A 14,866-nucleotide genomic window follows, 5' to 3' on the forward strand; every position below is an offset into this window, starting at 1 on the left:
GTGCACTGAGCCAGCGTAGCTGCCTCACTATAAGCTGTTTCTCCACTGGCTCTTATACGATGTGCGCACTAAGCAATAGAAAAAAATACAAAATAAAACAATAAATAATATCATAGAGAACAAGACGATATATGGCATATTAATAGTCTATTCCACTATACAGTTTTGTTTAGTTAGTTTTGTACACAATATAGTTTCAGTTTTTATTTTCATTTCAGTTTTTTCCTCACACCTAGTTTTAGTTTTTAGGTTTAGTTTTACGTATAATAACTTTAGACTGAACTGAGTAGACTATTTGTATATGAATGGCACACGATGAAGACACTTCTTCAATGTTTGCGTCATGTAATCTTTTAAGACACTCAAGCACCTTCTCCTCCTACACCTCCTCTCGGAAGCAGCAACTTCTCCTCCTACACCTCCACTAGGACGCAGCACCTTCTCCTCCTACACCTCCACTAGGACGCAGCACCTTCTCCTCCTACACCTCCACTAGGACGCAGCACCTTCTCCTCCTACACCTCCACTAGGACGCAGCACCTGCTCCTCCTACACCTCCTCTATGATGCAACACCTTCTCCTCCTACACCTCCTCTATGATGCAACACCTTCTCCTCCTACACCTCCTCTATGATGCAACACCTTCTCCTCCTACACATCCACTAGGACGCATCACCTTCTCCTCCTACACCTCCTCTAGGACGCAGCACCTTCTCCTCCTACACCTCCTCTAGGACGCAACACCTTCTCCTCCTACACCTCCTCTATGATGCAACACCTTCTCCTCCTACACCTCCACTAGGACGCATCACCTTCTCCTCCTACACCTCCTCTATGATGCAACACCTTCTCCTCCTACACCTCCTCGACGCAGCACCTTCTCCTCCTACACCTCATCTCGGACGCATCACCTTCTCCTCCTACACCTCCTCTATGATGCAACACCTTCTCCTCCTACACCTCCTCTATGATGCAACACCTTCTCCTCCTACACCTCCTCTATGACGCAGCACCTTCTCCTCCTACACCTCCTCTATGATGCAACACCTTCTCCTCCTACACCTCCTCTATGATGCAACACCTTCTCCTACACCTCCACTAGGATGCAACATAGGGCTGCACGATTTTGGGAAATAATCTAATTGCGATTTTTCTCACAGATATTGCAATTGCGATTAAATTTGCGATTATAAAGAAAAAAAAAAAGAAAAAAAAAGCAGCCCCACAGAGGTTTATTGTAAAATGCGGCTTGCATCTGGCCTACGCGGTGGGTCTTTTCGGGACACCGAGCCTGAAAATGTTTCTTTTTACCTGGGAATCGATACCGGTACCCAACGGTACCTTTTTTTTCTCTGTACTTTACTCTCCCTCTCTGAAGTCTAAACTTCACAACACACAATCTAAAACCCCTTACCTCCCTCTCCCAAACCGATCTTGTATCTCAATGAGAGTTCCTGGTTAAATAATGTAAAAAAAAAAAATTGCAGGCCTGGCGATTTGATAATTGCATCATTCCAAATCGCAATTTCGATTAAAAATCGATTAATCGTGCAGCCCTATGCAACACCATCTCCTACACCTCCACTAGGATGCAGCACCTTCTCCTCCTACACCTCCTCTGTGATGGTCATGATGTTCTTCTCCTCCTACACCTCCTCTGTGATGGTCTCCTCCTCCTCCTCCTCCTCCTCCTACACCTCCTCTAGGATGGTCTTCTCCTACATCTCCTCTAGGATGCAGCACCAATGCCATCTTCTCACTGCCAATATTAATTCCTGAACTGGCTGAAGCATCAGCTGACATACAGAATACCAATCTGGTCAATTACTATTACGCACAGTAAACACTTTTAGTTTGGGGTCATTGGACAAAAATGGTTGAGATATATAAAAAAAATCTGGATAGGATACCACCTTATTCATTCTGCTATAAAGAGGGCAGGGCAAGACCTGGGTAAGATACTTTATTCAGGGGAGCTCCAGTAGCTCACCACGTACCGCGAGTGCTATTTCAGCGCCGTGGACAACCGCGCTCGAGCGGATCTGGGGCTGAGTGCGTTCGAATCCCGGACGGCAACCGTGCCTTTCCCAGAGTGTCTTCCCCCCCATCTGAACCCTTTCAGCCTGCCTCTGTCGGTCGAACTTGACCAAGTATGAATGCGAAGAAAAAGCGATAAACGCAAAAAGAACCAGGTGACTGGTCAAAGTTTAAAAAAAAATATATACTTTATTCAGTCTACCATAAAGAGAGCAGGGCAACACCTGGGTAAGATACTTTATTCAGTCTACCATAAAGAGAGCAGGGCAACACCTGGGTAAGATACTTTATTCAGTCTACCATAAAGAGAGCAGGGCAACACCTGGGTAAGATACTTTATTCAGTCTACCATAAAGAGAGCAGGGCAACACCTGGGTAAGATACTTTATTCAGTCTACCATAAAGAGAGCAGGGCAACACCTGGGTAAGATACTTTATTCAGTCTACCATAAAGAGAGCAGGGCAACACCTGGGTAAGATACTTTATTCAGTCTACCATAAAGAGAGCAGGGCAACACCTGGGTAAGATACTTTATTCAGTCTACCATAAAGAGAGCAGGGCAACACCTGGGTAAGATACTTTATTCAGTCTACCATAAAGAGAGCAGGGCAACACCTGGGTAAGATACTTTATTCAGTCTGCCATAAAGAGAGCAGGGCAACACCTGGGTAAGATACCTTCTTCAGTCTACCATAAAGAGAGCAGGGCAACACCTGGGTAAGATACTTTATTCAGTCTACCATAAAGAGAGCAGGGCAACACCTGGGTAAGATACCTTATTCAGTCTACCATAAAGAGAGCAGGGCAACACCTGGGTAAGATACCTTATTCAGTCTACCATAAAGAGAGCAGGGCAACACCTGGGTAAGATACCTTATTCAGTCTACCATAAAGAGAGCAGGGCAACACCTGGGTAAGATACCTTATTCAGTCTACCATAAAGAGGGCAGGGCAACACCTGGGTAAGATACCTTATTCAGTCTACCATAAAGAGGGCAGGGCAACACCTGGGTAAGATACCTTATTCAGTCTACCATAAAGAGGGCAGGGCAACACCTGGGTAAGATACCTTCTTCAGGCTGCCATAAAGAGGGCAGGGTTATATACCTACCTTCCAGGGCAACACCCGAGTCGTATTTATAGGGGTTGATTTCTGACATGTTCCACATACTCGTTGGCATCGAGAAATTATCCAATATCAACACCCTGTCTGAGCTTGGTATTAGGCCATGTGGCCTGTTCCAAGTATCAGTCCATCCATACTCTTTCCACTACCCCCTGTTATAAACTATGTAGTAGTACCGTGGTGGTCCTGTGTAGCTCAATGGGTAGAATGCTTCATGCTCCGTCTGAGCATGGCACTAACACTCCCAGGGTTAGGGGTTGATTCCCACTGGGGGCCACGGACACCCATACTGAATAGAAATAGGTGACATGCAGTCATTCCATTGTAAAGGACTTTGAGTAGTAAAGTACAAGTAGGCCTATTAGAAAAGCGCTACATAAATGCAGCCAATTCATTGCTGTGTGGACCTATATTATTGCACAATCTAGTCCTCTAAGGCGCTATTTGTCACAGTTTCCTTTCCAAAACATTTTCCATTACCTTGTCAAATGTCAGCTGAGTGGGCCTACAATGAACTTACAACTTCTTTACACCAGCTAGGGCTAAAGTTTGTCATTGGTGAGTCCCTGTTTACTCTCTGGTGCCGAGTGAGCCACTCCTTCTACACTGGAGTGTTGACCAACTCTTAACTCAATGACATAGCAATGTCATGATTATATAACATGACGTTATTATATCATTACGTCTTTCTTACCTTGGAACGTCTAGATTAGCAATGTCCCCTTTACTGGATGAGGCTAGTAGTACCAATAATAGCTCCCGAGGTGGTTTTCCTGGAATAATGGGCTACTACTAGGCTAATCACGAATATGCTAATTGCTCATTATTGTGCATTATCTCTCTAAGCAGACGTTTCAGTGAAATTAATGACCTTGCAAATTGAAACAAAGAATAATAACAGCTTGACCAGACAGCATTGGGGTCGAGTAGGCTAACCCCAAAGCATCAGACTACCCAGTGGTTATGCTGTCACTCTGTATTTGCAAATCTGGTATGTCATAAATGTATAGATGTAGCAGTACTGTCTATCTGTATGTCATGTATGTCATTATGTCCTGATTAATTGAAAATGGGGGACCCTGATGTAAACAAGACGAAAGTCTTTCTCTGGTCTGCATCCCCTTAACAATTGTGTGTATTGAGCTGTACTGTTGTAGCCATTCTGCAATCTGTTAATAAAGTTTTCAATCAATCAATCAAACTCCGTGTGGTCCAAAGAGGTCACAAGATACTAGCTTATTATTACCTGACTGTCACAGGCCATACACGCAAAACTGTGAGGAGCATTAATATATCATTAATAATATTACCTTGAACACTTTCCCAAAGGCTCCATCTCCCAGTTCCCCGATGATCTCCCAGAAATCCTCGGGATTGACGTCCCTGTGTACATGTTCATATTGCTTCTTCTTCCTATCGGGTCCCAATTTAAACATCTTCCGAAAATTGAAAAAAGACATCTTCGGGGATAATAATGAACTATATGATGAAGGTCCCACTCCTCCTCGGCTATAACCTGATTTCTGCCGAGGGGGAAAAACACACGTAATTCAAACGCACTGTCCGGGTGGCTGCAGGCTATCGATACAACAACAACATCCAAGCTGGCCAGTTGGCGTTGTACCCATTCAGCTCGAATAATATGCGACAGATTATCCACAATCAACTGGAACGATTAATTATTGGCCCCAATACGTTGTAACTAAGATATCGAATCGTAACATCGTAACAACAGGACGCCTTGTCGAGACGAAGGATACCGTTTTAAGTAACAGATCGCCGCCGGAGCTCATTGGTTCTTCTTCTGAGCATTTCTGTCAAAACACGCCGCGGGGCAAAAAAACTAAATAAAATACAACAAGCATCATCCTCCTCACGTTCTTCGTGATGCAGCTTCATTATTACACGACATGATGATCACACGTTTGAAAGAAAAGGAGCCGTCGCTGCTTCGGTCGGCTGAGCACAGAGAAGTTAGCGGTATCTGTGTCCTGAAACTCCTCTCCTTCAGCCCCACCAGTCACCACGCTGCTACTTTTAGAGATCCCCCGAGAAGCATCCAACTGCAGAGCCGCAGAGCGGCCGCTCTCAGGACCACCGGCGCTCTGAGGACCGCTCAGCAGCGCCACCCACCCAATGTGGCTGAATTGGAGTATTGCGACTGGACTTTTGGTTAGAGCAGGGGTCGGGAACCTATGGCTCGCGAGCCATATATGGCTCTTCTGGTGACAGCATATGGCTCCCAGAATTTTTTGTGAAAAAAAAAAAAAAAAAAAAAAAAAAAATTTAATACTTGTGATATTTCTTAATAATACTGTGTCATTTAAAAGTAAACAGAAATTAGTTTTGAAGATACAGCTAATAGTATCTGTAGCTGAAGATATAGCGAGCAGAGCTGGCGAGGGAACACAAGTGGACACAAATAAAAAATCTTCAACCTGAAGACCAGCTGATTCTTAAAACTTGGAACGAGCTTCCTGTGACATACCACACAATGCAGCGTGTGTATTGCCGTATTGACCATGTTTGGCTCTACATATGCATGTGGGCAGTCATTCTCGCATATGAGGAACATTAAGACCAACCTACGCTCACGTTTAACTGATGGAAGCCTCAACGCCTGCATGAAGCTCAATCTCACCACGTATGAACCAGATTACAAGGCCATCAGCAAAACCATGCAGCACCAGAAGTCGCATTAAAAGTAAGACATATTTAATTTATTATATGTTAAAAATACTATATGGCTCTCAATGAAATATATTTAGAAATATTTGGCTTTTATGGCTCTCCCAGTCAAAAAGGTTCCTGACCCCTGGGTTAGAGTATTGCAGCGAAAACAATCGAAAGTAGTAACGTTACGTTAGCATCAGGGATGCAGTCGTAATAGCAGAACTGCCCTGGACGCCACGTGCACGGCGCATACATGTTCCCTTGTGTGCGCACAGAACAGATGATTATTATGCATAAATAGCAGGAAACATGTTTGTATAGGAAATTACTAGTTTTAGTTTAGTTTTTGTAAAATATTGCCTTGAAATAGAGAAGCTGAAAAAGGTAGCAGGATGTAGCCTTCAATATATAAAGAAATTATATTGTCAACAGATATGGTTGAAAAACAAACAATGTGAATGAATGAATGAAAACTTTATTTAACAGATTGCAGAATGGGTACAATATAGTACGGCTCAATACATACAATTGTTAAGGGGATGCAGACCTGAGAAAGACGTTTGTCTTGTTTCCATCAGGGTCCCCCATTTTCAATTCATATAGACATTTATGACATACACAACATACATGACATTTATGGCATAGGGACATATAGGTATTTAGTACTGATACATTTGTGACATAAGCGGTATTCAAATATACAGTACTGTTACCCCTAGATCCTGACAGAGTATATACATATGATGGGGAGGGGACTGTACATTAGGAGGGGGTGGGTGGGTGGGAGGGAAATATACATACGGCGGGGAGGGAATATATACATGCGGTGGGGAGGAGACTGTCTATTAGGAGGTGGTGGGGGTTTTGGGCATTTACGGTGGCCAGTTTCGAATTGCAGCCTCCCGTAGGTGCTCTTTAAGAGCGGTTTTGAATGTGGGCAGGGATTCACATTCCTTTACAGCTTTGGGTAGGGCGTTCCACATTGTTGTGGCATAATTGCGAAACGTGTTTAGTCCCTTGTTTGAGCCGAATCTGGGTTTAACATGATTTGTTGAGCTTCCTCTGGTGTAGTGGTTGTGGTATTCACTGACCTTTGGGAAGTATTTTGACATGTACATGGGCACCCCGGTCGTATAGTGTATCTTGTAGACCAGGCCCATTGCAAGTTGCTGTACTCTGTCGTCTACTCTAAGCCATCCTATGGTTGGCAAAGTGGGCAGGGGTGAGGTGGGTTCTGGGGTTCAGGTCAAGTAGTAGTCTGACCAGTTTGTTTTGTGATGTTTGTAATTTTGTTTTAAGCGCCTTTGAGGTGCTTTGGTACCATGAGGTGCACGCATAGTCATAGTACCCTTGAATGAGTGCTCCTGCCAGAGTCTTCAGGGTATTCTTGTTTACCAGAGAGGAGATCCGGTACAAGAATCTAGTTCGTTGGTTGACTTTTTTTATTACATTGGATGCCATTTTGTCACAGGAAAGATTTGCCTCTAGGATGGAACCCAGGTAGGTAATTTCGTCTTTCCTTGTGACAATATTGTCACCCACTGTAACTGAGAATCCGTCGGTCTTGCTGAGTTTGTTATTTGAACCGAAGAGAATGGACTCTGTTTTGCCCATGTGTAATGATAGTTTGTTATCAGCGAGCCATATGCAGATTTTGCCTAGTTCCGTGCTTTAAATGTAATGTTTTAAATGTAATTGTAGATACAATATTGTAGTTACAATTTCTTTAATTGAATTAACTTAAACTAGAAAAGTAAATACAAACTAAATTAACAATGTAACTTAGTTTACAGAAGGGCAGTTTCCTTCTGAAGCACAACTTAATGCCTCATCCTTCCAGTCGGGACCATTTGTCACATAGTGAGAGCTCCACAGATCAAGCAAACCCCCACAGGGCTTGTATTTTGGTTTAGCACTTCTCGTTCTTTGTTATGCTATTGATCCTATTATTATGCAAAGTCTATGTGATAGATACGTGCCGGTACTTGGCGCACGGCGCGACGAGTCAAGTGAAAGTTGTGAACGCATTTTTGTGTACGTGCACTTGCACGAGCGTGCACATCCGTGCGCGTACTTCTGCTCAGAAAAAACTGCTGGGACGGCGTGGTACCGCGTGGGACCACCACTGCACCACTGGTTAGCATAACTAACACTTGAATAACTACAAATTAATATAAATATAGGAGATTTTGACAACAAAATTAACAATATGATGCCGCAAGTTCTGTTATATTTCACAGTAGTTATAATGTATATTATCATCAATACGTTAATTTCATTTTATTAAATGTCCTTTGGTCATAACAGCGATAGGACGTCAACAGAGTGAGAGAGAGAGAGAGAGAGAGAGAGAGAGAGAGAGAGAGAGAGAGAGAGAGAGAGAAGAGAAAGAGAAAGAGAAAGAGAAAGAGAAAGAGAAAGAGAAAGAGAAAGAGAAAGAGAAAGAGAAAGAGCGAGGGGGGCCTGAATGGCTCGCTCAGTGCAATACTCCAATTCAGCCATTGGGTGGGTGGCGCTGCTGAGCGGTCCTCATAGCGCCGGTCCTGAGAGCGCCGGACCTGAGAGCGCCGCTCTGCGGCTCTGCAGTTGGATACTATTGGAGACCTCTGTCGTCACTGGAAGGGAAGGGAAGAGAAATGGATGATGAAGTTCCAGCAAAAAAAATAAAATTAGCACTACTCGTTTTAAGTTAGCCTTTCCCCCGGAACATATTCATCGAACTATATAAATGCTATTCAATGAAACGATAGCCTCTACTAAAATATCCGTCATGACCGGATTGGTGTAACTATTATTCTTCCTCCTCGATTCGTTTAGTCTAATGTCTTCCTTTCTCATCCTTTCTTTCTCTCAACCTAGATGCTGATGCTCGCTTCCTTACGCAATATATTAGCCCAACATTTCAATATGGGCCTACATTCCTGTGTCCTGCGCTTCAGCCTTCAAAATGAATGTAATGTGCAAAAGCCCTACATAAAGACAAACATTATTAAATACAGACGCGCATAGAATATTCCCCTCATTGCACTTGGATAAATTAACTATTATTAAGACTCAATTTTGTATCCTGTAGCGCCCCCCTGTGGAATGGTTCTCTAATTGCGGATATGCCTTGCTCACACTGACGGCCTCGTCCACTAGGGGGAGGCAATGCCACTGATCTGACATCAGTTTGGCTGATATCAAGCAACTCCGTTGCCAGACTCTCTTTCTTGGGAATGTTGTGTCTAGTCAAGGTTCCAACTTGCAACTCATCAATGCAGTAGTATGCACACTTGTGTGTGTTGTTGTGTTGAATGGACGTTGTGTTGTATTGTATGTTGCCCTTATACTAGCGTGTGCATCTGCCAACAACACTATTTACAAACGTCTAAAGAGCGGGTTCTTAATTAGTAAATAAGTTGAATGTAGCTCAAACAGAAAGGTCGACAACTTTAGCTTGCAAAAGGTCCCATGTGTGCTGTGCTCTGATGCGAAAGGTCCCTATTTCTCCAGCCACGACACACGCCCAATGTATTGACCTACTCTGTTCGTGGTGAAGGAAGTCCAGCCCCCTTTGAAGGAGGAGAGTCTTGGAGCTCTGAACGCCTCTGTCCTGCTGTGTTATTACCATGTCATACTTGCCAGTATGTCCCTCTGCGAAGTCACTTTGACTGTCTGTCAGTACCATCTCATGGAGGCATTTAATCTCGAGTGCACAGGCTTTTCTTAATTATTCTCTCAACTTTGTTTTCTATGGGTGAATGTTCCCCCCCTAGGCTATTTCTATCACTTTCGAGATACACTTTTATTTCCATGGGTTTCTATCACTTTCGAGATACACTTTTATTTTCATGGGTGACCCTCATCTAATCGTGTAGCAATTTGTTGGTGTGAATACCTTCACGTGTCAAGATGCAGCTCCGGACTGTCCTCGAAGTTAAAGTTGTGGATGTGCAGAAAAGAAGGAATCCCTCCAAACATTATGTAAGTAATATTCTAAGTATTTGTGACTCTGGCACTGTTTTGTCAGTATCCTAGCTATAGCTGTAAGGATTTCCACATATACGCATCGCATGCCTTTGCTGTTCATTGCATGATTATGGTGAGTGACACCTTTTTGAGTAATGCCAACAGTCCTCACGGGACATGAGGTTGGAACGGCTCAGGTCTCCATGGGGCAAAGTAATCAATTAGGCCACCAGGTTCAATTTACTGAATTAACCTGGGAGTGGGAATCAATTGAACCATCCCTCTCTCCTGCTGAATGCGACTCCCATAGGCCCCCTATACGCCCAGGGAAGAGCCTTTCCCTTGGGAAGGAGGCATGTATTGTCTGGGAAGTCCCCACAAGGGAAGAAAAAAGCACCAAATCTCATTATCTATGAGCTAAGCAATTGAAAATGCTTATCCGGTTTTAGAGGGAGGAAAGAAGCAACCCTTTGTCTTTTGTCTCCTAGGTTCAAGTGTGACTTCCTTCAGGAGAGGGACTCTGGAACCCAGAGAGTGCATGGCACTAATCTTTGTTTAGGCACAGACTAAAACCACATAGCCAGTGGGGTGATGAGACTCGATGACAAGGCTAGCCCATGCAATGCAACATAATAGCATTACAGTGTGACTGTGTGTATCCTTGGGAGGTAAAGTCACTAGTGATACACGTAACTGAAAAGTTCTTATGTCATGTTAGAGTTACCAGCATTGTTACACGGGTCAGTTAGTAATAACGTTTTTTGTTCTTATTACTGTGTAGTACAACAACAACAACAACAACAACAACAACAACAATACTAATAATAATACTTGTATTATCATCATCATCATCATCATCATCATTGATTGATTGATTGATTGGTTGATTGATTGATTGATTGATTGATTGATTGATTGATTGAAAAACTTTATTAACAGATTGCAGAATGGGTACAATACAGTACAGCTCAATACACACAGTTGTTAAGGGGATGCAGACCAGAGAAAGACTTTCGTCTTGTTTACATCAGGGTCCCCCATTTTCAATTAATCAGGACATATATGACATACATGACATACAGATAGACAGTAGCCTACTGCTACATCTATACATTTATGACATACCAGATTTGCAAATACAGTACTGTTTGTGATACAAAAAGAGTCCAGAAAAGGGTATATACATTTGACGTAAAAACTGTACATTGGAGGAGGTTGGGTGGGGGGGAGAAACACTGTACAACTGTACAAGAAAAACTGTACATTGGAATATTGACAACCATACTAGGTAATTTACTGTACATTGGAGGGGGTTGGGGGGTGGGGGGGGGAACACTGTACAAACAATCATCATCATCATCATCATCATCATCATCAAATTGCAACAATCATATCCTGATGTGAACATCACAAAATGTTGAAAGCAAAAAAGGAATAAGGAGGGCACTACACTTTAACAAAATTGTAATGCTTTAATGCTCATTCGCTGGGGACGTGTCTTCACCACATACTCCCACTCTTTGAGCTGTGTTGTTTCCTAAATTCTGAGCAATTCTGAGCATATCTAATTAGCTAAAACTGGCCACACACTCCATTCTGTGATGAACCGTGCAGCAAAATGAAGCTTTGATTCAGAATGGGCAACTGATGTCTTTTACAGACCGATCGCCACATGTGTAAATGTTTCTTTTCTAAACACGTAATGCCATGATGCACCGGCACGGAGTGCAGAGGGTTCAGACATCTGCTGTAAACCTCTGGGTGTGTCGCATTGTTTGTGGGCCATACATTATAATTCCTTGCCCTTCGTGTTCAGAGGGAAAGTCAGACATCATTCTGTTTTGCGAAAATTGCCCCGTAACTTACTGTAATTTACATCGAACCCTTTCACTACCACACTACAAAGGGTTAACGCTTTCTCTACCACACTACAGAAGGTTAACCTTTCACTACAGGCAGTTAACCTTTCTCTACTATCTTTTGGATGATTTGAATAAAAAATTCCCGGCTGGGGATGCTTAGGTATAGGACGGTACTAGATGGCCAGTTTCTGTATGGCAAGTGACAATGTATGTGATTTTCTCTTTTCTCTTTTTTTTGGTTTACTGTCTTTTTTTAATTTAAGGTATTGTTGATGTATTGTGTGGTTATATGTAGTCCTGTAGTGTATACATGTATGTATGTATGTATGTATGTATGTATGTATGTATGTATGTATGTATGTATGTATGTATGTATGTATGTATGTATGTATGTATGTATGTATGTATGTAACTATGTATGTATGTATGTATGTATGTATGTATGTATGTATGTATGTATGTATGTATGTATGTATGTATGTATTGTTGTTGTTGAACCTAAAAAATCTATAACTAACTATTTAATAATAACCTTTCTCTCTACCACACTACAGAAGGTTAACCTTTCACTACCACACTAGACGGTAGTGAAAGGGTTAACCTTTTATGGTGTGGTAGTGAAAGGGTTAAACAAGTATTTAGGAGAACTATATCTTTATTGCAAGTCGTGTAGGGATAAAACCTTCCCTTTTATCGCTATTCACAATGATGTATGTATCTAGTTGTTTACGTAATCCAAACCACATTTTCCTCAGAAGATTCAGGGGGATGTAAAAGCAGAACGCCGGGGTGCTGTTTACTGAATGCCATGGGCACTGCAACTGAAACTGTTCTCATACCAACACATCATTTAACTTATTGTTTGCAGAGCAGAAATAAAAGCCCTTCTTCTTTTCAGATCGAGGTCAGGGCCTCGGCTTAAATGTTGCCGTGGCCTCAAGTGCCACTGAAGTCGGAACCCTGCAAATTATAATTGGTTTATTATTTCCTGTCTTGTTTGGGATCAAGCGTTTTGAAAGTGTGACCTAATATTAATTACATAATTGCTTAAATCCGATGGCCCCTCTCTTTGACCCCAGCTTGACTTCTAATGATGTGTGGCTCAGACAGACAGGCGTAATGAGTTTGTTTGACCTCTTCTGACCCCTCGAAGTTCCGTTAGAAGGGAATGCACTTTGTGTCATTAGGGTCAAGACAGGCCAGAGTGGTGCCATGGTGTCTTTGACAATGTGACATTGTTCCCGTTGGGTCTCATTTGTTTGTTTTGTGTTTGTTTTTGTCTGTCTTGCTAGGTATACCTCATCAATGTCACTTACACAGACTCCACTTCCCATGTCGTCTACAGAAGATACAGCAAATTCTTTGACCTACAGGTATGGTTTCTACATCCAAGCAGCTGGATATTACTGATACACTTATTTGCCAACTTATTTGCCATCTCCCCCAGAGTCTGACACAGATATTGATAACAGTTTAATCTCTGTGTGTCCAGTAGCCCCAGAACGAGGTCCAGGGCCCTCATTTATCAACGTTGCGTACGCACAGATATGTGCTTAACCCGTGCGTACGACCATTTCTAAGCAAAGTGTGGGATTTATCAATTTGAACGTGAACTTGACTTTGTGCTTATATTTTACACACAGCTCGGAGCATGCGTAGCTGACGCCCCGTGGTAGAAGATCGTTACTGCAGACGGACGGCATATGCGCTCCTCAGTTCATGCATTAGTTTCAACGCGGAAATAAGCTTTCGTGCATTACTCCCGACACTGGCGCGTGTTCTGTATGAACCGTAATTCATTATAGTTCATTGTGAAATAGCGACAGTAGTGTAATTATAACGGGCTCATGCGCGAACAAGAGGTTGGCTTGCTTGTTTGGCACGAGGGGCAGACGCAGAACACCCACCTCCAAACGCCATTAAATATTGTTTCAAATAAAAAGCGACATACTATTATTTTGTGTCATGTTTCCAAATAAGATTGGCCACAACGAAATGCTTTCTACTTCAATTTGTTGGTTAGAATAGATTACCTTGCTCCGTTGAAACTTCACTGAGCTCCGCACACAGACGTGATAATAATAATAACAACAAGAATAATAATAATAATAGCTTCATTTTATATAGCGCCTTTCAAGAGACCCATGCAAGGTCGCTTTACATAGATAGTGGGGGGAAATAACAAAGTAATAAACATAGTGGACAGACTATGTAAATATGATGATGGGATTCAAGTTCGCGTTTTTATTGATCACATAGGCAGGCTACACATGGCGTATAGGCTACATCATACATGGCAGTGAGATTCATTGTTCTTGTATATGCTCTCGTATTATTGTTTATATAGGCTACCCAATACTGACATCAAAATAGATTGTATGCCTCTAGAAATCATATGCAGCAGGTAGAAAATTGACGGAAAATCCGTCGCGATTTGGAATAAAATTGAGGAGAACTTTAATCCCTGGGTATTAATCGAACAAAACGGAAAAAGGCAGTCATATTCCAGCACGGTCTTTATTAGTGCCCAGGCAGCAATGGTTAATAGATATCATATCCGACATCACCGTACGTGTACACGTCTGTCAGCCTGTCACGTATTTCTACATAACACGCTTCCCTCGGCTTAGTCCACTTTTCCACATTTCATGGGGGTGTTCCATTACCGTATATGGTTAATCGGGGCGGTTCTGGTATGCAAATACTTAAAACAGTGCACAAGCTCCAGCGTAGGCTCAAAGTGATATTTATCAAGACAGGTGTGCGTAGGACCTGTGTACGCATGTGTGATAAATCCCGCTTTTTTTGTGCGTGCACACATTCTAAATTATGTGCTTACGTATGAAAATAGAACACTTTCTACGAATTTTTGATAAATGAGGGCCCAGGTGTATGCTAGGGCCTAAAAAAAATAATGGTTTGTTTCTGGTTGCCGACCGACCCTGCCGATTTAGGTGCGACCCAATATATTTTGAGTAAAAAATTAATAATTTTTTTTAATAAAGTTTCATAGAAACTTAGTCAAACCTTTAGTATTATGGATATTAAACATGCTGGCAGAGTACATGCATCCATGTTGTTGTGAGCATTTTAATTAAATAAAGAAATTCCCTATCCATAGTCGCCGTGGGAAAGAATAAAATAAAAAATAAAATAAAATAAATTCCCTACCTACCCATGGCCTTAACTGACAACCAACAGGAAACAAACAATATT

At 42.3% G+C, this 14,866-nt stretch overlaps 2 protein-coding genes across 5 annotated transcripts in view; one reads left to right on the forward strand and one right to left on the reverse strand.

Annotated features, from left to right (window-relative positions):
* Positions 1-5,145, reverse strand: part of slka (STE20-like kinase a) — a 72,006-nt gene extending 66,861 nt beyond the window's left edge. For all 3 annotated transcript variants that reach the window (XM_084321710.1, XM_084321709.1, XM_084321708.1), the window contains exon 1: positions 4,475-5,145. In XM_084321710.1, coding sequence (XP_084177836.1) covers positions 4,475-4,624 — 150 coding nt within the window. In that variant the 5' untranslated portion in view covers positions 4,625-5,145. The remainder of the gene's footprint in view (positions 1-4,474) is intronic.
* A 4,350-nt stretch (positions 5,146-9,495) lies between these two features.
* The window catches only part of LOC311234957 (SH3 and PX domain-containing protein 2A-like), a 134,372-nt gene continuing 129,001 nt past the window's right edge, over positions 9,496-14,866 (forward strand). For both annotated transcript variants that reach the window (XM_084322246.1, XM_084322247.1), the window contains exons 1-2: positions 9,496-9,803; positions 12,943-13,023. In XM_084322246.1, the coding sequence (XP_084178372.1) occupies positions 9,732-9,803; positions 12,943-13,023 (153 nt within the window). In that variant the 5' untranslated portion in view covers positions 9,496-9,731. The remainder of the gene's footprint in view (positions 9,804-12,942; positions 13,024-14,866) is intronic.

This window comes from Notolepis coatsorum (genome assembly GCF_963971535.1).
Source record: "Notolepis coatsorum genome assembly, chromosome: 9".
Classification (NCBI taxonomy): Eukaryota; Metazoa; Chordata; class Actinopteri; order Aulopiformes; family Paralepididae; genus Notolepis; species Notolepis coatsorum.